The 27,635-nt window shown below is 40.0% G+C and overlaps 4 protein-coding genes across 5 annotated transcripts; 1 reads left to right on the top strand and 3 right to left on the bottom strand.

The window, feature by feature from the left end:
* Positions 1-10,177: 10,177 nt before the first annotated feature.
* Positions 10,178-16,193, bottom strand: LOC118267463 (uncharacterized). 2 transcript variants are annotated; one of them, XM_035581481.2, is made up of 2 exons: positions 15,950-16,193; positions 10,178-13,319 (listed from the first exon to the last, which is right to left on the bottom strand). In XM_035581481.2, the coding sequence occupies exons 1-2, from the start codon at positions 15,956-15,958 to the stop codon at positions 12,426-12,428; spliced, it is 903 nt and encodes a 300-aa protein (XP_035437374.1). In that variant the 5' UTR covers positions 15,959-16,193; the 3' UTR covers positions 10,178-12,425. The 2 variants fall into 2 exon arrangements, with proteins under 2 accessions (XP_035437374.1, XP_050550181.1); XM_050694224.1 differs by lacking the exon at positions 15,950-16,193 and adding an exon at positions 13,818-13,991.
* A 1,533-nt stretch (positions 16,194-17,726) lies between these two features.
* On the bottom strand, positions 17,727-19,731 carry LOC118267458 (gastrula zinc finger protein XlCGF26.1). Its single transcript, XM_035581472.2, has one exon. The coding sequence runs from the start codon at positions 19,554-19,556 to the stop codon at positions 18,093-18,095; it is 1,464 nt and encodes a 487-aa protein (XP_035437365.2). The 5' UTR covers positions 19,557-19,731; the 3' UTR covers positions 17,727-18,092.
* Positions 19,732-19,877: 146 nt separating this feature from the next.
* LOC118267459 (gastrula zinc finger protein XlCGF57.1) lies at positions 19,878-21,699 on the top strand. The gene has a single exon (XM_035581473.2). The coding sequence runs from the start codon at positions 20,136-20,138 to the stop codon at positions 21,537-21,539; it is 1,404 nt and encodes a 467-aa protein (XP_035437366.2). The 5' UTR covers positions 19,878-20,135; the 3' UTR covers positions 21,540-21,699.
* A 133-nt stretch (positions 21,700-21,832) lies between these two features.
* LOC118267457 (protein Smaug) lies at positions 21,833-26,134 on the bottom strand. Its single transcript, XM_035581471.2, has 7 exons — positions 25,635-26,134; positions 24,924-25,131; positions 24,155-24,804; positions 23,718-23,921; positions 23,514-23,641; positions 23,211-23,344; positions 21,833-23,102 (listed from the first exon to the last, which is right to left on the bottom strand). The coding sequence occupies exons 1-7, from the start codon at positions 25,879-25,881 to the stop codon at positions 22,913-22,915; spliced, it is 1,761 nt and encodes a 586-aa protein (XP_035437364.1). The 5' UTR covers positions 25,882-26,134; the 3' UTR covers positions 21,833-22,912.
* Positions 26,135-27,635: the final 1,501 nt, after the last annotated feature.

Below are 27,635 nucleotides of genomic sequence, written 5' to 3' on the forward strand. Positions count from 1 at the left end.
CATTAATATCCGGAATGTTAGCCCTAACTGCACATTGCAGGGCCGCGCCGTGCCGACACGTCATAATTGCCCATTGTTCTGGTTGGGCAACACTTCCCCATCCTGAACTCGTGCACTGCCCATTACCCCGCTGCCTGCTGCCCATATATTCCCTGCAGCATTGTGCCAGATAGTGAAGTACCGTGATGACCCTATTATGTGTCATCAGAGGCCGGCGTGTGGCCGGGTCAGGGTCACTCCATCGATTCGCGCGACGAGAGAATTGCCATCACGTGCTTAATGTGATGGCACGCGGAAGTTGATATTTTTGATTGTTGTAGTATAATATAGCAGCGAATCGTCACTAAGATTTTAGGCATTCAAAACATGTCTACAAAATAAAAAAGCGAAACTCAAGAACGACCTAAATTAAATGCAAAGACAAAATAACATTTTTAATGATTTCCGAGCGTAATGACTACAAATCAACCTAGTGTATAATTATAAAATCAATATGGAGACGTTTATACTTTATACAGTGCTTTAACCACTTGCTCTAGTTTACACGTCCATTCATAAAATATGCACAGCCGGGGACAATCTCCGTGGCCACGATACACGCATTACAGCAGGCTCACTTCACACAACTAGTGTAAAAGTTTTGATTTTCGTATCTTAAATATCATAGAAAGTAATTATATCGAATTATAGGTTGTCTCATGTAAACTGTTTAAAGAAGTTCGACTAGTTTCAAGTCACACCGGGACGCAATCATGAGCTGTGATAATTGCGTCAGGTGGCTGCGATTTTTAGGTCCATGCATGGTTTTAATAAATTAATGAATGGGAAATTAAAATGCCTGATAATGGATGATAATCACGTAGTATCCATTCTCAGGCATTTTAAGTACAGTAACGTATGGTAAGGTCCTGGTCAACAGAGGTGAACTTCTGAACTTTCTTACTTATGGTGATCCACACCTCAGGCCCGCGTCGGCGTCGTCTCGTCGCCGTATGTAGGCCACAGCAAGGACGTTGTGTCATCGAACGTGAGAATTCGACTTACTTTTACGTTACGGTAAAATTATATTGTCTCATTCTTTATCACGTGGAGAACAGAGACGGAAGATTTTGGCAGGTTTTAGGAATTGAGAGGTTTTGGGCAAATAAAGCAGCGGATGTGTGCTTGTGAGCGATAACTTAGCATCCTTTAGATAATGACAGTGACTTACAGTCGTGGTTAATTCACGGCTTTTTACATATATGCTGGCAAAAACGATACAAAAGTTAACGATTATGACATCTATTCAAAGCAAAATTACCTAAACAGCACTACCTAGACCTACTCATTAATTAGACGAGGATATTCCGTGCATGCATGTCTGTGGTCTGTCAGACGGTGCGTGTCATCACCCACCATGCATGCTCCGCATACACATCGGGAGCGTTGCATCAGGCGCCATGACACCATGCATTTGCATCTGTTTGCTTCACTTAACTATTTATAGACTCTTAGGAAACTCTTAGTCAATAAAATACCATTCTTCTTACTAGTCTTCTGCCTCCTAAGATGATATTTCTGCAATGAAGTCACTTCTTGATGATTAATTACCTCTTTAATCAACGCTTGCAGTTACTTTTGTTCCATACATTGAACAGGACACAACAACAGCTATCAAAACAGAATATAATGGAGTGTGTCGTGTCGTTGACATGATTGTGCTCGCACAGAGCTGTCTCGGGGAGTGACGGCTAATGTATGGCCGCTTATTGTCTGCAAATATACTGCAGTCATTAGGACTGCATTTGTTTGTTTCTGTAATTGACGACAGCGGTTCGTGTCTCGCCTGGTGATGTGTACTACCTACTCCACCTTCTCTGGAATCTAGACTATTGTATAGTTCAGACAAATTACTCTTTATTTTGCTTACAGTTCAACTTTCGTTGCGTTCATTTGATTACGCCATTAATTCTCGTAATTAACACAAGACAACTCATAGATTTATATTCGCATCACATTGTCCGTCGCCGCCGTACGCGCCGACTGCGGAACTCCTAAAACGACACAGTAATTAAGTGACTTTCTTTCTGCATTCTGTTGCGCCTGCGACTAATCTCTCTGTCATTTATTTACAGGTTTGTATCCTTGGCCTTCACTATGCTATAAATATTCACGCTGTATACACATGTAGGTACAGCGAATCATATTTTTTTAAAGTGTGCTGTCCTATACCTCCTGTAGCGCTGTAATTGGCAGTAGTAGGTGTACCTAAAGGGGGTCATCCTATAGAACCTGATCCTATAGCCATATTTTAGCAGTAGTGTGTGATCCTAGTACAGTACATCGGTTGTAGTTTTATATCGGCATTAATAAGAGTACATGCGAGTATAGCCGTATATCGACAGTAGTGAGTGTTCCTATAGAATTTATAGCCGTGTATATTAGTAGGTGATCCCACAGATCTTATAACCGTAGGTTGGCATTAGTTTGTATGTAGAACCTATAGCAGTACCTTATACGAAAATGAATAGATGAAGATTACTCTAGTGGGGTTTGATGGAGATGATAACAATGTTAACTGTTATAATTTTTGTTATATTCTCTGTTCGACACTATTGTGTTATATATAGGTATTGTCCAAAAACGGGGAATGTTAATTATGTATGTATACATGTATAGGTCAATTACCCGTCTTTCTTCATACGATCACCAAACAAATCTCATCACATCTGTATGCTGCGCACGCGTTTGCAAATCAATTCGTTAATATGCGCGCGCGCATCGCACAGTACAATGTCGACGTTAAGTTGTTGCGGCTACGCAGAATTGCTAATTGAATGGAACTTAATTAGATTAAGCAAAGACAAATGATTTTATAGAAGAATATCGATGACATAAATGTTTTTAAATTACATATTATTAATCTCCGGTGAGAGAGACCAAACCATTTACATTATTATCTTAAACCCAGAAAAACTCTGACTTTTTCATCCTCCAGGGACTAACCTGCTTTATTTTATAACCGAGAATTAACAAGTAACATCAGACCACGAAGTTTCCTTAATAAATAGCATTTCATTAGAAATCGCCCGCTTATCTCCAAGTCCCTTACCCGCGGCGATAGGATTCTGAGAACACTTTCTGTATCGCCTGCAACCTTGGCTTAATTGTTAAGCAGTAGATTCTGAGTATTTTATTAATTCTATTATTTGTTTGCGTCAATGGACACTTAGCTATATGTCCTATCAGGTCATAAAACATACTTGAGTTCTGAACAAGTTGCCTGAATAAGGACTGTTTAATCATATTATTTATTTATAGAATCTTGGAGCGATGCAATACATATGTACCTAAGGACATTCTAGATTAGTATCGAGATGGGCAATAAATCCGCTGCAATGCTTCACCAGTCACAAAAAGATGAAGGCCAGTAATATTAATGGCCGCAATAAACGAGTAATTAAGATAGCAGATCTATTATTAAACCTATTTGTAATGAGCTGCGCGAGCATCGACACCCACGCAGTGCAGCCGCGGCACTGCCCCGCCGCCGCCGCCGCCGGTCGCACAAGTACCGTTCCAAAATAATTGTTGCTTTCCAATTAAGGATGCCATCCATCATTAACATACCACCAGACAACTCTATCCAATCAAATATCCACCTTACCTTCATTTGAATAGAGATGGTTTTGTTGGTGAGTGTCGGCAGTCAGGTCCGATTATTCGCATGATCAGCCAGTCAAAGTAGGTAATTGAAAAGGCCGGGTGTCTGCGTGTAATTGTCTGGCATTACGTGTAACGCCGCATTACATGCAGGAACACTGTGTTTTGTGCTGCATTTTGTTTGTTACTTCGTCCAATTGTTGCTGATGCTTACATTACAATAAAATGCTAATAAATACTCTAATTACATAGCAAACAGATTTAACTTTCAATAAAAAAATATACATAAATCGCGTTGTTGACAACTTTATTACATGACTGCTTGTTAAATTGGACATTTATAAATTATGAAATTTGCTTCTCTGCATTTTGATCACGCATCTAATAAAGAAGAATTAGCGCGCTAACGTCATAGTACGAGACATATGAAGAAGAGTTCTTCTTCGAATAGAAAAGTGAGGTGTGAGGCTAGTTTCAAGCCATGGTAGACGCGGTGACTGTCGCGGAATGCTGCTCATGAATATGAGCCTCTACCATGGCTTGAAACTGGTTGAGTTCCTCGCCAAATAATTACGAATGTAAGCCGAAGAGCATAATAATTAATTTATAAAATAAACTTCAATTTTGAGCACGAAGCCTCGAATATCCATCGCACGCCATGACCACGGCGACCTGTGTGTACATTTGCATTTGTGTATAATTTGACAACGTGAGAATGTTCCCACAGCGCTAACTGGCGCGGCTGGCGGGCCTGGAGACGACAGCCACTAGTGAAGTGAAACATTTCACAATGGTTGCATTAGCTGCAGCCGCGCGGTGACGCGGTGACTCGGTGAGTCGGTGAGGTTTCCTTGACCACCACACTAATCACCATTAAATTGAACGTTTTTCAGCTCTTACCTGTCCCACTGGAGTTAATCGAGGCTGTGAATTTTGATGTTAAAATTATTATAATCATGCATGAAATACGTGAAAATATAGGATCAGCGGAGAACAAACTGTGTATAAGAAATTATAAACATCAAAACAAATGGAGAAATAATGATACTAATTAGTGTAGCAACTAGTGAAATTTTAAGTAATGAGATATGCTGAAATATGATCCTCGAATCATTTTGTTGTTAGTTAGTAATCCATCTGTTTCACATTTCACTGACGCGAATCAAAAAAGTCGTAAACTGGAGCTCGTCTGTATTGAAAAGGTCACACTGCGAGCTGAGCGGAAATAATACTATGTAGTTCTTGCTTGGTGGGGTAATTCGAATTTTAGGAAAAAAACATGATAAATTAAAATTAAAATGAATTATAAAAATAACGAAAATTGAAGAAACACACTGTATTTTTAATATGTGATTGCTAAAGTAAAAAATAAATTGTATCAAATTCTCTTATGGTTTCCTGATTTAGATATAATATTTTGTTTCTTATTGTCATCACATTGATAAGCATTTTTGTCGATTGACAACTAAAACAAAAGCCAGCTAATTTGGTGTAATAACCTTTTAACTTGCGGTCAGTGGGACCTCGCCTCAGCGTCTCACCTATGTCTCGGTATTAGGTGAAAGTGCAAAATAAGAACATCAATTAAATGTCAATAAAGTAATCTGATGACGTGTGTCACTGACAGTTTACAAGCCATGCAAGGCAATTTGTCATACAGCGATACAGCCAAAGTTTAGCCTTTTCATACAATTTGTAACTTTTGTCTGGTGTTTCACTTGTAACTAAAACTTTAATAATATGTCAATTTAAATAACATTGCTATTGATGAATCGATCCCAATTACCTTTTTTGTTTACAGGGTTATTGAGATTTACATGTGTTTTATTTTAGTTTTTCTGATAACCTTTTCCCAGCTAGGCATAGCTAACCTATTGTAATGACTAGAAATGTTGAAAGTTAATTAGTGCGAAGTAAGTGAGCGTTAAGAGGCTTACCGAGTTATGAGTGTACATAACCTTACAGGGTTCCCTCGAGTTAAGCCAATTATTGAAGACGTCCAGGCGACCAGCCGCCAGCCAGCTCTCTGACTTACTTACTCCTGAAGAACATACAACCGGCTGCCGTGTAACGGGTAGCGAGTTCGATTCCCGCATGGAGACACGCTTTGTGTGATCCAAACAACAAATTGTTGTTCCAGGTCTGGGTGTCATACGTACGTGAAATTGTATGTTTGTAAACGCACCCACGACACAGGAGAAGATACGGGGCCACGTTTAAAAAAAGAAGAAAACAAAATGTCATTTCTTTGTTCCAGTCATTTCTTTTTTTTTCTGAAAAGCAGAAGTAAGATTTAATGGGTGCACCTCTGCATACTCTTTGAGGGAACGAAATTCGCAATGTACGTCATAAACTCAAATAATTGCGTACGGGCTATTAATCAGCACGTTTTATTTACTCCACAACATATTTGTAACCTGTCTAATCAACAATACCTAGGTAGGTAATTATTTGAATCATCATAACACCTAGCGTTTGTCATGAGTTTGATGACTTGTAGTCCACGTCACATAACGTAATCCTAGGACACGTTTACTACATTATTTACCTACAAAATATAAAAGTACCGCCCAAAATAGGAATATCAAAATATAAAACGTCACAATACAATACATAGGGGTGTAAGTATAATTAGGTCTAGGTATATATAATACAATCTATGTAAATAGCCATCGCCAATCGGTATCCTGAACATTCGTGAACAATTAATAAAAGAATGTACATAATATATAAGTAATGGCTGTGTGTGATAACAGCATCGATTAGACACACTATCACTCGTTTATATTCGTCGATGATTAAATCGATAACAATACAAGCATTTTGTGGCAATGTGGCATTGCAGACGGAAAATAACACAAAAACAAGACAAACAGGATATCTAGAGAGGCGGCCGACATTGTTGACTAATCTGTGCACGGATTGGAAAACAACGAGATGCATTACATCATTTACAAACACCTTAGATCAGAGAGAATGAAAGTTATGTGAATGACTATGAGTAGTACAAATGGAAATTGATTTCGAAGCCCAAGAATGTTAATGTGACGATGAACCATTAATTGATTCCCCAATGACCGTGACACTAAGTTACCAGGTAAACAGTAACCTGATCGGTGCAGGAGCTGGTCCACTGTGCACATTCTGGCTTCATTATGCAGGAAGTTGTCGCTGGTCGCCGGGCGCCCTCCGGTTGTCGGTCACGACTTGTGTGGCGCGAGGTCCACTTCCGACACTCCCAAATGAAGCCCTCAGCGACATGTTATTACATTTTCGTATTCCTAAATTGGACACAGTCAATGACTGCCAAATTGGAGTCCATATAGAAAGGCATATCACATTTGTTTTCTAAGCCCAAACATAGAAGATCCTATTTGTAAAACTATACTTGATGCCTAACACGTTTTTGAATTTGCGAAGCAAACAACAAATTCGATACAACTTCACCTCCAATGTTGCATTCTAAAGACGTTTTGACTTTCCTGTAGCATTCGCTTCATTAGAGTAACGAGGCAAATATTAATGACTCCAAGAATTAATCACAAAGAATAACCAGCAGGTTATCCCCTCATTCCAAAGTTGTAACTACGTCAGATTTGGAAGCAAGCGTCACATCGCCGCCGTACCGCGCTGCAGCGGTTTGGTGGCCACATTACTCATATTACAGGAAGTGAACTTTTTCTCTCGACTTTCAATATCAGATCGTACGATATCACATGTATTGTTGCGGCCACTCGTGCTAAGTGTGTAAGTATCATACGTCGGTGAACGTAGGCGCCGAGCGCCGCGCGGCGACCGTGACGGTGCACGCCGGCAAATTGGATTTGTTATAACTATAACTGTTTAATTTTTGTAATGTTCTCGTAATTACTTCAGACGATAAGGAAGAACCACTCAATGTGTGTGTGTGGAGTTACTCAACATCAAGGTTAATTATTTTGTTTAAGGTCTGTCTAAGACTTCTACGTCAGCCTGGATGTTCCACCGTCATATCATTTTCTATTGCAAACAATAAGGTACTTAGATGCATGCGAAATAAGTATTGAAATCGATTAAATAGACTTGTGTACCGTTGTTAAAAGAACATAACAAGTACAACAAATACAAAGCTATGTAGGAAGTTAAGTCCTAAGGTGCCTCGAGCTTAGTCAATATTTTCAGAGCCTAAGTACCCACGCAATGGACACAGGGACTACAGTTGTGGAGGATAGGTTACTAGACGTGACCATACAAAGGTCGTCTGCCCTAACGCAACACATGCACACGAAAGTGGACCTTATGCTTAAAGACATAGCGCACTGTCGGATCGTGAGCGACCAAGGTGAGCGACTCATGACTCCGAACTTGACATTATGTCGACTATACAACGGAGATAGCTATCTAGTACATATACATGTGTACATAGGTTGTAACAGGTTATTTACGGCTCATTTTAAACCTGCAATTTTATTTATTAAAGTATCTTACATAATATCTGATCTCTGCTAGTCAAGTTAATGTTTGTCCTAATCTTAGATCATTTATTAATCAGACGACTGAACATCACCACTACACTGGTGGTCTATTTTTTATCATTTTTTCCTATGATAAACATCTCGAAAGGATTTGTATGCCACACGTAGGTAACATAGTTATCAAAGGTGGAATTGTTAATTTCATTTTAGGTACGGTACTTATATAGATAGGTACGGTACCTACTTCAGGGTTTTGTTTATGTATTTACATAATACGGCAGAATATAACGTTATAAATGTAAATACGACAGGGGACGGTGTGACTAATGACTCTGATCACTGATGGACCGTGAAAAGCCGTTTATGTGGAAGCAGTTATATTTTTTTTTTCTAAAAAAGAATCTTAATTTTTTTTCTCTGAGTCAAAATTCATGATCACAGCATTAATATTGAATGAGCGAATAATGTATGACTGTGAATATTTGTGAATAGACAACGTAACGGTAAGCACGAACATCGGATCGGAAGTCATTAAAAAGTTGTCCAAATAGATGCGCATGCGCTGGCGATGCCGTTCAATGGCCACGTACTGCCACCTCCCGGCCATTCTGTATCATGACTGGTCGGTAAATATGACTGGTATCACTCTCGACAATCATGTATTGACTGCTCGTTACTCGGGCCATCACTTAATTCTAATGACGCGCTCAATGACATGGAGTTTTAACCATGTCGGGAAACCACAAAATTTTTAACTGTACCTACAAGATCATCTGCACACAGCCACACAACGAAATGCATTTCTCTGTAAAATGTAAAATCTCTTCAACTCATATTTGATCAAAGTTCTTATCAAATGGTTTATCTTGTTATTCTAAATTCTTATTTCGGGAGCGTGTGAAGTATCACAAACAGATAGATAGCGAGCTGCAAACACTACACAGCTCTCAGCCTAAACAAACTGCACCACGTTTTTTGCCCCGAAGGGAGGGTTGATTAAACGTACCAAACAAGGGCAAACGTAAACATTTTTATACTACGTTAACAAGCCCAGGTAATCCAAAAATGATAACAAAAATCATTGAGAAAATCTAGACATTGAATTATAACATTTATCAACAGGCAATAAGGTCTACACTACAGCATAAAAATCACGACAACAAATCTGGTTAGCGTGACTTAAAAAGTGTGTCAACGATTGTTCCTTAGCAAAAGTTATTCATCACAGATAAACAGCTATTATATCCGTCCTCATTAATAGCCATTATTACTATAACTCTATCGGAGGCCATTGTCCATTATAAATGAATTTTGAATTATGAAAGTGATAAATGTACTGAAAACAATAGACTAAGTAGCGAAGTATTGGATCATCAGCTGACAGCGCCCGCGGAAGGAGTCACGAACACTGAGGTCATTTACTTGTTTATTCCCAACCGCGATGACGACACCTAGAATCGAAAGCAGTTTTATGATCTGTCAGCTACATCCCTAGACTGTGATAGAAAAGAAATTGCACTGGACGAACAACTTACTACACATTGGAAAACTATATCAGATCCCTCATATTCAAAACCTATAAGGCTGTCTCAAAGAAACCGGTTTGTTTGTTAAAAGTGAAAAAATACACTACACTCTCTAGCTATAAGTGTTAATTATAAGATACCACATGCAAATAACTGCAACTACCTAAAGTATCAGCAAAACCAACCACATTTACCTGCATAGATGTCATTTATTTGTAATTTTATCATCATTATGTTAATGATCACGTCCTTATTGTTATCAGTAATGAAGTAATTAACTAATTTGATATTAAAACGATTTCACTGAAAAATAAGGTAAACCTTATAGCACAGGTACAGGTAGGTACAACATAGATTTCCCAAGTTTTTCTTCAACTGTAACCTTTAGTAATGTCAACGTTAGCTCGAAAGGTGAAAATGTTGTATAGTCAGGCCACGGGCACGGGGTTTATGTAGCGTTCAGGAATACGCATTGCGACACCCCACCAACCCCACACTGACCCACTGGAAGGGAAGCTCTACAGCACGTTACACCACACACAAATAAAACATAGCTTCATCTTTTACAATATTTATTGCGAAAAATTCTTAACCAAACATAAATTAACCTCTGACATGTAATATGGACAGTATAGGTACCACTTGTAAAGTTAACTTCTGTCATAAATATGTATATTATATCGTACAAATAGCTTTACTCTCAACAGGTATATATCTTATTATTTCATTCAAGGCAATTTCATATCACAATTTGTTAAGATTATGTTGAAACACTAACTTTTGTAAAAATAGGAATTTGATGAATCAAGGCCCCTTCAACCGTAAATATGTGCAGCGCGTGGCACTGATCCAAAATAGAAACAAACTTAATATTACACTTATAAAATATTGCAACAATTAACACTATCAATCTCAGTAATTATTATTTTGATCTATGCACTAAATCATTTGACTAATTTATTTTATTATGCTAGAGGAAATGTTTCGTTTAAGTACCTAATAAATAATTTATACATTTAGTACTAGTGACGTGGTGTTGCTAGTGCTAATAAAGTATTACTAAAGTTCACATTTCACATGTTTAAGGCAAAACTGCGAAGATTTTAGTAACGAACAGAGGTTCATTATTTTCAGTAGAAAGTTGTACAAGAACTAACATCGTTAAAGGAAATTGATTACTTGCTTTTTGCAGTCGATGTATAAAAGACTTCATTCGCTCGATCGCGACACGATGATCACTATAACCACTGGCGTTACTAATATCTTCGTCAGCTCGGTACAAATACATAGTTACGCATATTACTTGCTTTACACTTAGGTATTGTGCTAAATTCTAGTGTAAAATGTAAGGCACAGTCTATTTGACACTTGTAACAATGAACGTTAATTCACTATAACATCACACTTGTAAGTACGTAGTCGGCAGCAGGAACACTGCAGCCAATGCAGGCTCATAGCTGACCAGGGCGAGAGGCACGCGAACTCATATATTTTGTCATTTCGTAAAAGGCTCAATTCGTTTCATAAACTCGAAAATACAAGAATTCTTGAACATTGCTGATTAGTCCTACTAACTCTCTCAGATAGTAAATAGAACATAGAATGCTGGAGAGGTAGACAAACAGATTCACCGGCTGCTACTACAGCTGTGAGTGATTGGCCTAGTTGTCTGATTAACGCTATACAGTACGTTAGTGACCTAGAGACATTTCTATAAAAATCGATGTAATGCTACATAACAATAAATACAAAACACGAAGTCCAGCTTCGACTAGTTCATATCCAGAGGCGGCTGCGCGGGCGCACCGAGTGGAACCCCGCGCGCCGCACTGCGGGCTACACACGTCTTAACATTATGTGAAAGAATGCTATAATCTTTGAACGATGAATAAATCATGTAACCGCGCGGCCGCGGCATAGTGAATGCAATAAACGAAAGTGCAACAGATAAGAGTTAATCATATTGTTCCTCGCTCGGAATGAATTACTTTAGCTAAAGCGAAAGCCATCTTAAGTTAAATACTCTCTGTATTAATTACTTGAATCATTTCGGACGTGTTGTGAAAATTTTACATCGACGTCTCTACTTAAATGCTTACAAACTAAACCGGAAACTCGGTGTAATAGCTCATAAATGTACGCGAGTGCGATATGTCGACAATACTGGGAGCCGATTTCAAGGTGTAGCTCGCTCACTTCTTATGATCAATATATTTTCTCACAATCACAAAGAACATGCGGGAGTGTCGGCGCCCGCGCACCTGCAGGCTTTACAAGAACAGCACTGCACGGGAAAGCGGCGCCATGCCGAAAAAATGTATTAAGTTTTTCAGCTCACAGCTTGATGTGAAACAATAGGAAGAAACCTTGTTACTCACACTTCGGAGACGAGTTCGCATCGTGTGTCGGTCGCTTTCCAAGTGCGCGAGCGCGCGAGATAATTGCTGTTACGGATAACCATCATTTGCATTGTTCGCAATCTAGAGAAAATTAATTGCTTCACAATCGATTGCCAGCGAAAGAAATCGATCAACAAATCAAGACTACAAACGCGCACTTAAGAGATTTTACTGTACACAACATGTGTACTACACCGAGCCGATTTTCAATAATAACTTCACTCACACCTGTTCTTGCACCGAATCGAACAATATCCGCGCACGAACTGAAGTGCCACTTTCGGCCTTGCATATAATTTTCACTATGCGGCAGCTGCCTCCAAACGCGACGGTGTTTAGTTGGCGTCACGCGCCCATATCAACATATTTGAACCAGTTAGCCTTTCCGAACATTTGTAACGACCCTAAGCAGCGCCAGCCTCTTGTTTTTGCTGTATGAGGGACTCCCACTTTGCTATGAGTCGCGTGGAGCTAGGCGCGAGGAACTCTTCTCCCGGGGCTAGTGTACACAGCTCCGCCAACGACTTCGCCGGCTTCAGGCTCCCAATGGAGTCATGTCCTGAACTATTCCTAGGTGACGGCGACCGCAGCTCCTCGTTCAGTGCCTCGTACAGTTCGCCTATCGATTTGGTCGCCTTCAGTTTACCAGGCATGGGAATCTCCTCGTCCTCCGACTCGGAGGTTGTCTCGTTGTCACTCAGCTCTAGGTCATACGGCTTTTGCTTTTTCCTCATCTTTTTCAGCTCGTGTTCCCTGTCCTTCATTTCCTGTAATTCTTTCTGTATTTTCTCCTCAACAGGCACGTAGCCCTTTCTGACCGGCTTGCCTTCAGGCGTACGGTTAATGACGGGAGGACTAACCACCGGAGCAATCACCGGTGAAGTGGGGAACACGAGAGGTGGCACCATTGGCGTTATAGGCGTTGTAGGGATTTGTCCTCCTGTGGGGGTTGGTAGCTTACCCTTGTTTGCGATGAATCGCTGCATAATGCCTTTTGTTCCCGTCTGAGGAGTAAATCGCCTCGTGTATCCATTTGTGTTGAGGAGTGCGGGAGTAACAGGAGGCGAGGGTGCGATTGGACCCAGCAGATGTGAGGTAGAAACGGCTCTGTTGAGGCTCTTCTGCGGCTTGAGTTCCGCATCACCATTCACATGGCCGTTCTGGTGGTTTACGTCGATGGTGGACTCCGACATTAGTCTGTTCATTCGAAAATGTCCCTCTTTGAATTCTCTTTCTCTCTCTGTCACCTCTATGATCTCACGTTGGATCCTAGACAGAGGGTCTTCTTTCAGCAGTGACTGAAACAAAAAGAAAATATTTCAGTAAGTCTGTATTCTGACTACAACAACAACATAATTTAATTAATTCAACGAAACCTAGATCAATTCAAGTAGGTTCGACCCTATCAGCCTACAACAACCTGATGAGCCCTTGCTATTTAAGTATTGAGGAATCAGTGCGTTCGGGTCCTGCGAGTGTTTACATGTTTCAATGGACTATTAATAGCCGCAGTACGTACGCTATTAAGTTAGCGGTCACTATCATTATTACGCCACTTTAATAGTTGACTGGTTTTTCTACATCATACTCGGTAAGTTTATGTAAGTCTCGGTCGGGTTCGGCTGCGGGCACCGCACTAGCGATGGCGTACACGTCGCGCTGACCTTACAGATATCTGCGATCGATATCGTTCCAGCCATGAGCCCATATCAATATTATGCAAGTACTATGGAATCGTAGCAGTTTAGCCTGATATCAAGAAATTGCTTAATTGCTGGTGTTAATGAAGTACGTACCTGGTTATCTAAACACTGTGATATTTCTAATTTATTGACGGTTGATAAGTAGAATTCAAAAATATTTAGCTCGTAATCTTGGAGCTGTTCACTAAAATAGTTGTATGACAAAGATGTTCGAGCAAATTAATTCACAAAGTAATTTAATTAAAAATTCGCGAGCGCACAATTTTGCAATACATTCGCACTCTTACACTCGGTGAAATAAACAGAAAAATCGAGAAAATTTACATTTCGTTGTTATATTATCTCATTAATATCTGATTATAATCGACAGATTGCATATTATATTATTGATAAAATACTTAATTTGTGAAAATACTTCTTTATCTGAGTGATATGACGAAGGTCCGTCTGTTTTTACTTTTGTTGTGTTCGTGGTTGCTGCTTCCACGAAAACGCTATCCGGTTAGATTTGTATCTGAGCAGCGCACTTACTCGTATTTCCTGGTGAGGTATGGGAAGACAGCCTCGTGTGTTTAACATAAAGTTCCTATTTATAATTACATTGCCTGTATCAATCTGTCTTGTTTATTATCCTTTGGGATTAGCAATTAGTTAACTACCATTTAATGATAATAATGTAGCTAGATCATAAGTAAAACTGATTTATTGTAATTACTTCTTATGATGATTAAACGATTAATTATCTAGTACATAGGTACTGTGGAGTGTGTTACTAATAAATTGCTGAAAAATCTCTGTAACTCCACGTGACACGTGACATGTAACTCTAGCGGTACTTCAGAACTTTGACCCGAGGTTAAAAACACTTGAACTTGGTCTCGACAGGCGACAACATGCAACTCACTCTGAGACACGAGGCTAATGGTAATTCCTTTATTTTTGCGTGCACTGCGCAGCGAGCCTTTCTAAGTAGACGCGTCCAACTGAAGTTTTCTCTTAAAACACCATCAAATTATAATGATAAAGCGAAATGAGCAACAAGAACAAGTTGTGAAATAACTTGCTAGTTTCTTTTTATGTTAATCTGCCATAAAAGTGTAGGATTGTATGAGCCACCGTAGTGTGTCGCTGCCCGCTGCGCTGCTGTTATAGTACGCGTGGGATTCGAGTGTGTTTACTTTTTGCCTGAATCAAGATGTTATTACTACGAAGTTGGTATGTCTGCGACTCGGTTGAATATTAATGAGTTGATCGCATTGCAACTTTCTTTGGTGACCTTTTTGTTGTTTTGCAAATGCAAAATATTAGGTGCTTAGTATCTACTTACTCATGTCGCCTATTTATTGACATACAGAGCTAATGCGTTTATGGATTACCTTCCTACTTGTGTTAGTAAATAAGCACAATAATTTATTAGACAATATATTCTCACGACATTCATGGCATGAATTTCTTAACTGAAAAGAGGTCAGTCACTAGTTGCAACGGAGTGTGCAATATGCTCGTTGACCTACGCATTGCCATATTCAGTTTCACTGGGCGGTCCACTCCGCCCCGCTGGCGACGATACATGGCCAGGACACTGCAGTCTGTACTCGAGTGCTGGACTATGTAAGGACAATTATGTACGAACCTAATTCTTCCCCATTTCTTTTAACTATCCTATTCATGTGATTACCTGTCAATCGTGATTGTATTTAAAAAATAGATAGGTAAGAGGGTACCTACACGTTATTGAGAATCGATAGATTATAACAAACAATCGGAGCTAGCACGTAGTCCGTTAATTCCTAGAGATAAGACAATAGCCATTTGTTGTTGCACGAACGTTCGATGACAATAAATATAAAACTCCGAACAATATCAATGATAGTGTATCTGAGACGCGTTATCAGATGTATAACAGTACTTGGAATACTTTTACCGATGCGAGCCGGCATTCGGCGACATGTCTCGGAGCTTTCTACCGGGCTTCGGGCTCGACACACATACCCGAACACACCATCATTGTCGAGAGTATGAAAGTGTTAATTAATCTGTCGGGAGTCGCGAGCGCCGACCCGCAACACCGCTCTGCACAACTGTACCTCGTGCCGCGGAGCCGACGAGGCGACGACCTACGAACCTACGATTACGATCTCGCAGGACTAGCCTCCCGCAGTCTCCGCCACCATCTAAACTAGAGCACGCTCGCATTCCGACCGGACTATACAAAGAGTACTTACTTCTCCCATTGTGAGACTGGAAGGTATCCGACAATCCGCACGGGTATGGTAACGTCGAGCACACACGCACTGTAACACGGTCTACACCATCACGGCACCGACACCTGCCACGGTAGTACTGTCGCGGGCGCGGGGCGATACGTGCGGCGCGGCGGACGGTCGCGGGCTAACGTCCTCTGTGCGAGTCCACGGCAAGTCGGCAACTCGCGAAGCCTCCGCGTATCACTCACCTGGCCGCCTAATTGGCGTAAGAGCGAGACGGCATTGCGACGACACGCGATAGACAGAGATGCCAATAACAACTCACAACACCTGGTGCTGTTTTACCGACATTTGCTGACTGTTTCACCGGAGGAAAGTGAGGGCGCGCGTTTGAAACTTGACCGCGGATTTCCGCGCCATTGGCCGCGAGGGGCGGCAGCGCAGGCGGCTCCCCTACTGACAACAGGCGGACAGGAAGAGCATTAATTAAGGAACCTGTTGATAATTCTTTTACTCACAAACCTACAACGTAAATCAAAATATTTTTATACGTGAGAATTGGCTATTTAATGAATTAGAATCTGTGCTAACTAGGGTAGGTAGATTTTTTTAAATGTTGTTTTACACTAGTACTTTCTTCTTGTGTCGTAGTGGCGTTTATAAACATAGAAGTTCACATACACATGACACCCAGACCGGAACAAAAATTTATGAATAACCACAAGAGATGTTCCGTTCGGGAATCGAACCAGTGACATGTTGCGCGACAACCGATTGTCTAGCCAGTTACCTACATGTAGTTAACGACAGAGTTGCTAACTTGCTAAATAAAACTACAAAGTAATTGTTACAAATATTTCGCTTTACTTCTCTTACCAATCAATGACTAGCACAGTATTACAATATTTTAATCTTATAAATTAAGTACTATCACCTCGGTTACGCAGTGACGGATCAATCAAGCGCGGCGCGGGCCCGTGACTAATTCTGTTGTCCCTCCATCTTCATGGTGTTCCTGGAAGTATTATGGAACCCAATGGTCGGGCCCAGTGCGCGTTGGGTCACTTTAACTTTTTTGGTCTCATGTTGGCACAATATAACTAGTGCAATTAATTCTCAACGGTACAAAAGTTACATTTTGCAAAAAATAAATACCTGCTTTTTTATTTGCAAATCATTAAAAGCTTACATTAGAAACGCCCATGTCCCTGGTTGGATCGTTACTTCCATGAACATCATGTAAGTTACCCAATAAATATTCGCTGGACGTGGTCTTCCATTTTGCACGGGGCCTTCTCATAGCAACTGCTCCTTTTGCGACGTGGTTAATCCGACACCAAACCGACCTCAAATCATTAAGTCTAAAGGTTTTATAACAATATTGGCAGTGATTTGCACATTCAGGAACTGCTTACTGTTCTCGTAAATATGTAGATCTCCGAAATAGAATTGACATGGCGAAGTCGCTCGCCAGCATGTTGCGAGCGGACTGCGAGCTGCGCGTTGTTACGTCAGATCCTGGATACTAGTAGATTGATTTCATGCATCGCAATCATAAATCAAATTACAATAATATCGAATCCAAAAATGTATCTAGCCACTGTGAAACTTAAAAACTGTGAAATTATAATAGTTTATTATAATTTTGTTATTAAATGGTTACTGAGGTGACAATTATTTTATAAATACTGTTACTGTTCTTTTCATATTATTTGTGTCTTGTCTATGTAAAGGAATACTTACAAGCTATATTGCATGAGACCCTGTATTGTAATGTGTAATCAACCTCTTCTTGTTTCGACTTGTTGACTGCCTTTATGATACATTGTGTAACAAAAATGTACAATGTCACATTTAACTTATGTTCTAACTAAACAAAGTATTCTCTAATTTTAATTCATTATGGCACATATTTTTAGATTGCTTCAACTCAAGCTATGTAATTAATGAAAATCAACAAGATATATAACACAGCATAGTTGAAATATGTTTTCTGTCTACATCATTGTGAGATTCTTTATTAAATATCTGACATTCAACAATCAATGGTCCCAAATAACTAATACCACCCTGCCATCATGGCAAGTTATTACTTTACATAATTATGGGTATAAGGTAGGTATACTTCTAATATCCATTGTTATGCCACTACTATCCATGGCTACACAATATTATTCTGCATTATAGGTGATTCTGACAGCTGAGGTTTAGAAATTTGAGGGTCTACAGTACGAAGAGTATCCATATGACTGACTCTGAGGTGACGGGACAGATCACTTGTTCTGAAGAATCCTCTGGAACAGTGGTGACAAACATATGGCGTGTGGCCTGTGTGCTGCTTTAGTAGGTGGAACTCCAGCATCATAGCAGTGGGGAATGTCTTGGTGCATTCTCCTATGGAGCACTTAAACTTTGTAGTATTCTCATGTTTGAAGCCAATATGATTTGATAGGCTCCTCTTACTGGCAAATCCCTGATCACAAAACTTGCAAGAGAAAGGCTTCTCTCCGGTATGTTTCCTCATGTGAGCCTGTAAGTCAGAGAATGTCTTCAAACAGACAGTGCAGTGGCCTGATCTCTCGGAGTGCATTCTTTTGATATGAACTTGTAGATTGCCTTTAAATGAGAATGCCATGCCACAGTAATTGCAAATGTTGTTTTTTTCATTTGAGTGTGTCTGCATATGTGCTTTTAGAGCATTTTTAGTTTTCACAGATTTATTGCACACGTGACAAGTGAAGTTCTTCTCGTCAGAGTGCACGTACAGATGTCTCTTCATGTGGCCGGTGTCTTTGAACTTCTTGAAGCATATATTACAGGAGTATGGTTTTTCACCAGTGTGCATTCTCTTGTGGCGTATCAAGGACGCTATCTGTCGGAAAGCTTTGTCACAGAAAGGACAGGGGTAAGGCCTCTCATCAGTATGAACTCGCATGTGTGTTATGATGTCATTCTTTGTGAAGAAGCTGCTACCACAAGTTTCACAAATAAATTTCCTCTCCCTCTGTGTGTGGTGTGTAATTGAATGTCTCTTGAGAGTTCCCTTGAGGTTAAACCTTGCCCCACAGTAGTCACATGCAAAAGGTTTCTCTCCAGTATGAGTTCTCATGTGACTCTCTAAGGCTGACCGACATGTGGCCATTTGTCCACACACACTGCAACTTACTGGCCCTAGTTTAGGCCTTAACTTCCGACGATCAATGCTTACTTGGTACTTTTTCGACTTGTTATATTTTCTTTTAACTTTATGATCATTTTGGCTATCACAAGTGTTGTCCAATATGAAATTGTCAAAATGATCCTGATCATCAATTTCACTTTCTTCTTTAATATTTTCTACCTTAACCTGAAATTCTGGTTCAGGCACTACATCTTCATATATTTTAGAAAAGCTTGTTCGGAAAGCCTTGTCTGAGGCCTCACATTTAATGACAAAGTCGTACGCTGCAGACAGTTCACTCGCACAGCCGTCGCATATACTATCAGGCAGTCCGTCACCCTCAACCACCACAACGTTGACTAGCCGCATCATCTTGATGCTCAACTGAATATCAACATTAGCATTGAATAAAGGTGTAGTTGCTGTTTTCATCAGACAAACACGACATAGCTTCGACTTCTCCATTTCTGATAGTGTTATTTATAAGTAATGATAAAGGTAGGCGTGAACGTAAGTTATATGGATTCTTATAGGTTTTTATTCAGTATTTATTAAAACAAAATAAATTAATAATATAATTAGACTTTTGAGCTCTTCCCCAAACAAAATATACTCTCTGTCTGACACTTATGACAACCAGTAACTGACAGTGACAGTATTAAATCTTCTGACAGTGACAACGTAGCAATGTCTATTGTTTTCAGTTTGGTTTTACCGAAAGCAAGGCAAAACAAACAAATGCTAACGAGCAAATGGATCATCATCAGCGCCGCACATGGACACCAGCAAGTCCAGCAACACCAGAAGAGAAGTCACAATGTCACCTTTGTTCCTGGAAGTATGGATCAAATCAAATGTTTGTATAGTCTTTGACTAGATGACACTGACTTTAGCGACAGTGACAGATATGAGATGAGATGAGTGACAGTTGACAGTTTGGGTTTGTTTGTTTTTCGTTGAAATTTTGTACTTACTGTATTTTCAATGAAAATGTAATACTAAAGTTATTTTTCTTCAATATTTATATTTGTAGTGAGACACAAAATGAATGAAACGTTGTGTCGGTTATGTTGTCAAAATTATGGTAGTACTCACATCTTTAGTAAAGTCAAAGACATTGTACTGTGTACAAAAATAATGTATTGCTGTTCAAATTTAAATATCAAAGACGGGGATGGTCTTCCATCTCATATTTGCAGCAGCTGTGAAAGTGAGCTTGCATTATGCTACCAATTTGTGCTAAAATGCGAAGCCTCCGACAAGAAATTACGATCGCAGTCTTTAGAAATAAACTCTCGCGTTCTATCAGAGTCCTCACCAAAAATTGAAGTAAAACTAGAATGTAACAGCGACGATGACCGATACTACAATGATTTACAAAACGAGATACAACTTGAAGCAGAACATGGCCAATTAGAAATTAAATTAGAATGTGCTGTTTCTAAAATAACAGCTCAACGAAAATCAGCCAAACAGAAATGTAAATACAAGAGTGTGCAGTCTTGTACATGCTTAGTGTGTGGCCGACAATGTGCTAATCCATCAACATTCAAGATTCACATGAGATCCCATACTAATGAGAAACCATATGCATGTCCTTCATGTGAGAAGTGTTACAAAGACAGAGGCACATTGAAACGACATATAGAAAGAACACATCTCCCGCAAAAACGTCAACGAAACTTCATCTGTGAAAATTGTGGCAAAGGTTTCTTTTCCAAGAATGATGTAAAAATTCATATGCGAACACATACAGGTGAAACACCATACAGTTGTTCCCTGTGTTCACTGAGGTTCACACAGATCAGTGCATTACAGAGGCACAAAAAACGCCACACTGGTGAAAAGGACCACTTGTGTACAGCTTGTCCAAAGAGATTTTGTACTAAGGAGGAACTAAAAAATCACCTAACTGTACACACAAATGAGAAAAACTTTGCATGTCCAGTTTGTAATGTGCAATTCAAGTACCAAAACAATTTGAGGAAACATGTGAGGCTGCACTCGGAACCAAACAGGTTTGTATGTAACCATTGTGGACGCACATTCAATGTGAAGGGCAACCTCAAGGTCCACATAGACAAACAACATTCTGAAAAGTCTGGCCATTGTGCTGTTTGCTTGAAAAATGTACCTAACATAGAAGTGCACATGTGGAGACACACTGGCCAAAGACCTCTGAAGTGTGAACTCTGTCCCAGCAGTTTTTATGAGCAGAATGCTTTGGTCCGTCACATGAACTTTAGACATAAGAAGACTGACAGATACAAGTGTGAAGTAGCCGACTGTTTGATGAGCTTCCCCTCAAGACCTATGCTGGACTTCCACACGGCCAAACTACATGGAACTCATATTCCATTCCCTTGTGACAGATGCTCACGGTCATTTTATAGAAAGAGTGATCTTGCCAGACATAAAATTGGCACTCACAAAGAGAGACTAAGCTAGAAGTCAGAAAAACTAAGTCATTTATTTAAGTTCAAGCCATTTTTGTAACAGATCCAAATATTTTTTGTGAGTTTAATTTATTGAACAGTGTCTAGTCCAGAAATTATACCTAGTTATTATAGTTAGTTTCATGTCTAAACAATAAAATCTTAGTTAAGTATGTTGGTTTTTTAAATAACCTGTTAATTTTAAGCAATAGTTGTTCCTTCATAGAAGTATTAACATAATTCTATGCATAAACAGTATTGTAGGTAAGAACACACCAGATGGCAGGATGGAAGAGAAACAAAATAAATGTTACACAATATTTATTTTTAGTGCTGATGAATATCATGATCCATGATCCAAATCAAACCGTATCACAGTCCGCTACAGATTATTAGTAACTAAAGCTCTTGAACACAGATGTGAATGAAAATATTTAACAGAACAAGAATTGAGGTATGTAGGTAGAAAGAATAAATATACTCTGTAAACTTCTGTACAATTGGCTAAATATAAATATCTGTAGACAGCATGTAAGTATGCCCAAACAAAACTACTCATAACCCAATACATTTCTCTTCATAATTATAGTCAAATCATTTAATTTTAATATTACTCTATTATATAATATGTCATCAACACATGTTTTGTACAAAACAATAACCCTTATAAATATAATGTGAACTAGTCAATTATTTACATGAAATCTATAAGTTTTAATATAGAAAAACTATTGCGTAAATAAAAATATATAAATTGCACACATTACAATCAGATTTTTGATCCAGTCAAAATATAATCGCTGAATATAAATATCCATTGCATTAAATAATAAAGTTTAAATAATAACAGTTTGCGAACTTCATAAATTATGCAAACATCAGTCAACAACATTAAATAACTAACTCACGTAAGTCCATGTCGCGCTGCACGCAGCCACCAACCGTACGTACATACATTACGTGACAACGTAAATATTCACCTAACTATATATACTATACAGCTAACTACAAATAAAACTTCGCGAAAATTAGCACCAGAGAAATTTAGGATACCATTAGTTGTATACAATCGAGTCGATGTAACCGATTACACTAGCATTATCGATAGAGAATACTTACTAAGCTAAGTATTCGGGGAGTGAAACTATGACCAAATGCGGGTGTTCTGATATAAAAAGCTATAATCCTGTCCTACCTAGCAATAATTTGTATACTTCCACGGCGCGGCATCGGCTCGTCCACAGCGAGACACTCGAGTCGACGCCGAAGGCCGCAATTTCTCTAGCTACTTGCGTCACTACGGGCCCCGCCCACCGCGAGCCCGGTCCAACTAAACTAAGGATTTCATAAGAAACCGTGCGTACACAGAGCCAGCCGCAGCGGCCGTCAGTTGATGGCCTGCTCCGTCATCTGCAGGCACAGCGCGTCCAGGCTCGAGTAGTGGTCCGCGGCCGGCGGCGGCGCGCGCGCCCCCGTCGCCGCGCCCCCGCCCACGCCCGCGCCCCCGCAGCCCGCCCCCGCCCAGGCACGCGGCCTCGTTGCCTTCGGGTGTCCCGCGTGTGTCCCGATGCGCCACCTAACATCAAATTACAATTTTGTACTTACAGTATCACACTGGTTTTTGGCCGTCACCATTCGAATATGCTGGAGTCGAGCAACTACCGTGTAATGTGATTATGCGTACCTGGGTTTGGGACATTTCCTGTTGAGTGGCATATCTGACACGTGGTGGAAGAATTGACGCGGCGGCAGGCGATGTCGCAACCCCTTCAGTGCTTCCTGCAGTTCTGGTCGACTGAAGGCTTCGTGGTGTAACGCCTACATCACAACAATACAGATTGAATATCACAAACAATGTTTGCAAATATCCCACTAAACTGGTTGATTGTTTAAATTTGTTGTTGTTCTTGTTTTAATTTATAAATAATACTATAAGTTTAGGGTAAAGACGAGCTTTTATGACCTACGGATTAAGATTATCATTTACCTTCTCAACGAGCCAACAGTGTAAGGACATCGGGTCCACGGGAGGCTCGTGGTCGCCGTCCTCCGTCGCCAGCTGGGACGGCACTCGGACGGCAGGTTGACACGTCGCTTTATTCAGGCATTTTGATGCTGGAAGATTAACAAATACTAAGTAAATATGTCGCGGCGCATGTAGTGGCAGAGCAGAGCGGCCGGTGGCGGGTACCTAGATGCAGCGCGCGCACGATGGCGGCGGGCAGGTCGCAGGCGGGCGGCATGGGGCTGAGCAGCACGGCGCGCAGGCGCTCCAACGCGCGCGCGGCCGGCGCCCCGCCGCGCAGCTCGGCCTCCACGCCCGCCAGCACGGCGCCGCGCTCCGACAGCTTCTTGATCGACAGCAACAACTTGTGCCGCGCGCCCTTCGTCACTCCTACACACAGCGTCACATTACTCACTACTGAACACTAGCATTCCTTACCTGAATTGAACAATACCAGCCTGTTCACTGACAATGAGCCTTTCAGATGAACTGACATCAGCATTCTAGTGAATATACCCAATTGAGTTAAATTCCCTCTAAACTGATGCCAATGCATAGTCTGAGTACTAATAAATAATTATTCAGAAAAACTAAAATAAATAATAATAGAATGTGCATCTTACCTAACTTCTCTAAATACTTTTCATCCATAGCCATCATCTGTTCATAACTCATATTAGTAAACAGCCACACATATTTATGCAGTCGTAGACTTTTCAGCCACTGCGCAACATTAGACATTCCCGGGTGTTCGCCGAAATTATGTGATCTCAGGTCGTCCAGCCTTGTCTCACTGCCTGTTGTCCCATACATTATACTAATAGGCCTTATCTGACTTAAACTGTGCTCACTGGACAGAGAAAAGCTTCTAGGTTTCTGAACAAAAGGTGCATCACTTAAATTCTCAGCAGATGAAGACATGTGAATAAAATTACTTGAAGGAGGGGTCAAGCTATTCGACCTTTGTGACTTTGGTTGGGATATTGTTGCGTCAAAATTTAATTTTTCTCCTTCTATACTTATATCTACATCTCGGCCGTTTTTAGAAAAGGACTCTTGCAGTAGGTCTGTACTAAAGTGTTCCACACCATCCAAGCCTGTGATGCCTCTAAATTCAACATTTTTACCAATGGTTCGTCTAAAACAACTGTTTGTTGTACTCCAAATGTTAGAATCTGGTATTATGCAGGGTTCTATTCTCTGTTGCCAAACACTTTCTGGTCTGTTGCCAGCAATATGGTTTTCTAAGTATCTTAACCATTGTTTCAATATCCTGAAAAATTTAACACATTCAAATTAGATTTTTTTTACACGATTATATCATAAATCATATCATCATAAATATTTACTATTTGTTAAATATTAGGTAAATGTTAACAAAATAATTTTTACCCTTCATCATGAAGTGTAAGTGCTGGATGAACTAGTAGGTATGACAGCAGCTGTCGGCATTGATCAGGCACAACAGGGCTTCGGCGGGGAGCATCCATACAACGCTGCACCAGAGCTGGGGTGGCAGTGACATACAGGTCTTTACAGCGCTCATTGTCCATCCTGAGCAGTGGCAGTAATCCAAGCAGGCGGTGCAAACGCTCACAACCTGAACAAAGAAATAAAAGCAATATTTTGACTCAATCTTATTCAGTAAAGATACAAACCAAATTATTGGTAAATGACAAATCACAACAGAAATTCCAACTGAGACTAGCATGGCAGGCTCGACACAGACTATAGTGACAAACATGTAGGTAGTACTCACATTAGTAGTTAATGTTGTTGATGATGAAACACAACCAGACATGTAAACTATATGCAATACTAAATCTTGAAACTGAATTGTGTAGTTTAGATGTTTTTCTAATAGTAAATAACAAATTTTGGCTATAGGACTGACTAATAAAAGATTTTTAGGGTAGTTGGTTAAACATTTTAAGTTATTTTCTCTTATAGTGTAGCAATTAGATTATGTACTGAACACTGTCCTGTCCAAATTATTAGAGTTTAACTGTTATAATCTCCATAAATTGATAATACACTCCCATTTTTAGTACAAGGAAAACTATGACAAGAACATTTGTTATGGCAATAGTAATGAGTAGATACCGTCATCGTCGTCGCCGTTCACTGTGAGAAGATTAGCCAGATGCACCTCGTCGTTGGCATCACGCTCGAGCCTCTCGTCTTCGACGTGGCTGCGCAGCGCCGCCTCCACTGCCCGCTGCACCAGTTTCAGGCCTGGCCACGGGACTCGCCGTGCCAGCGTGCAGGCCAACACAGTCTGCTCGCAGGCGCCCCATTGATCGAACAATCCGGCTACGCCACCGAGCTGCTCGTTAAACGTACCGTTCATCGTGAAAACAGCATATCAAACCCAAAATATTAGATTTGTTTGTGTTCTACACGTCAGTAATACGTGACAGCTGATCGTTAGAACACTATTTGACTCCCTGGAAACGAGTGGCACACGCAGCGATGATGGTGACGAATGTGACGCTATTATTTCGCTTAATGGAAACGTTAATTTAGTAATAAAATTACAGGTACATTGAAAAACATTAAGATTGTTTCGACGGTCAATCAGATTATCAAAATTCAAAATGGCCGACCATAGATAAAAAATATGTACTGAAACACATTCTTTTTTTACAACTAAACTTGAGCTATTATTTACATTTTAATTCATGAAAGGTGCCGATTGTGTTGTGTAAATTAATTATCAGTAAATTCTATCGGCAAAACTACAGAGAGGACCCTTGAAGAGCTCAAACTGCCACTTTTTGCCGCTAGATGTCACTAGCCAACAATAAATGGAACGAATGAAAAAGCTCTAAGTACTCTGCGTAGTTTCACCCGCTCTGCTCGGCTTCTATTAATTGTAGCGTGATGTTTTATAGCCTACTAGCTACTCCCCCGACTTCGTCCGCATACGAGTTCTAGCAGAATTGGGGTTTTTTATTGTTGCTAGTTATGTACATTCTTCTTGTGCAGTGTCCACTTGTTTAAAGATGACGCCAAGATATAAAATGAAGGTAGGTAGGTAGGTAAGTACAGGATAATCGTCACAGACACGGTTGTTTATTTCGTAATTAGTGCAAGTCAAGATTCTTGGAAGGAGCCCACACAAACGTAACATGCAAATTGTATAATCTGCATTGTGTTACAGTTCCAAAGAACAACCCTTTCTTTCTGGCGCTCGGAAACAATGCGATGATTCGCAAGTTTGCAAAATAGAACTTTCTTTAGAACAATAAAGACCGTTATTTACGCTGTCCTAGCTGGCGACCGAGCTGGTGCGTCTATTCTGTAGTAATATTCATTTTCATATGTATACCTAGTTACCTATAATAGGTAGGAACTTATATTACCGATGTACCGTTTGCTCATTCCGTATCCACTCCGGGTTCCCACATGTGGCCACAAACTCTTCCTGTACAAAGCCCACAAACTGGCCAGCTACATTGACATGTCAATCACACCCCACCGCACCACCAAACCACACTGATGTGCATCGAATCGCAAGCCTCCACAATGCCCACAATTGACACAATGTGTTACGGGAACACCTCGAAACCTTCATCAATACCCAAATAACTGTTTTATTTTAGCCCTTTCAGCGGATTCACTTGCTTGCTTATAGAAGATTTTGTACTCTTATTCAAAGCACGTACGACTCAAAATCAAATAGCAATGATTTTTTTTGTCACTTTCTGGTTTGGGGTACATATTCAATGAAAATATTATAATCCCGTCGGACAATATGCCATTTTATCACCTGCTTCTTATTGTGGATATTGTACACTTTATGTCGGTAACGGTATGCAAAAATAAATGGGTCGAAAATTATTTACAATGTTTCTTTTAAGCATGAGATGTAGTTTTTTAAATTACACGTGTCTTGCGATAGGTATTTCGAAGTATTCTTATCTAGAAGTTTCCATCTTCCTATGTGTGTTCCCAAAGAAGGTATTGGATGGGATATTAAATATTAGAAAATGCTGTATTACATTTTTATCGTTAACGAGGGAAGGCATTTAAACAAACATGAAACAAGAGAGGGCCAAGAATCGATCCACATATTATAGGAAATAGGTCGTCCCTGCATAC

This window comes from Spodoptera frugiperda, chromosome 6 (genome assembly GCF_023101765.2).
Source record: "Spodoptera frugiperda isolate SF20-4 chromosome 6, AGI-APGP_CSIRO_Sfru_2.0, whole genome shotgun sequence".
Taxonomy (NCBI): Eukaryota; Metazoa; Arthropoda; class Insecta; order Lepidoptera; family Noctuidae; genus Spodoptera; species Spodoptera frugiperda.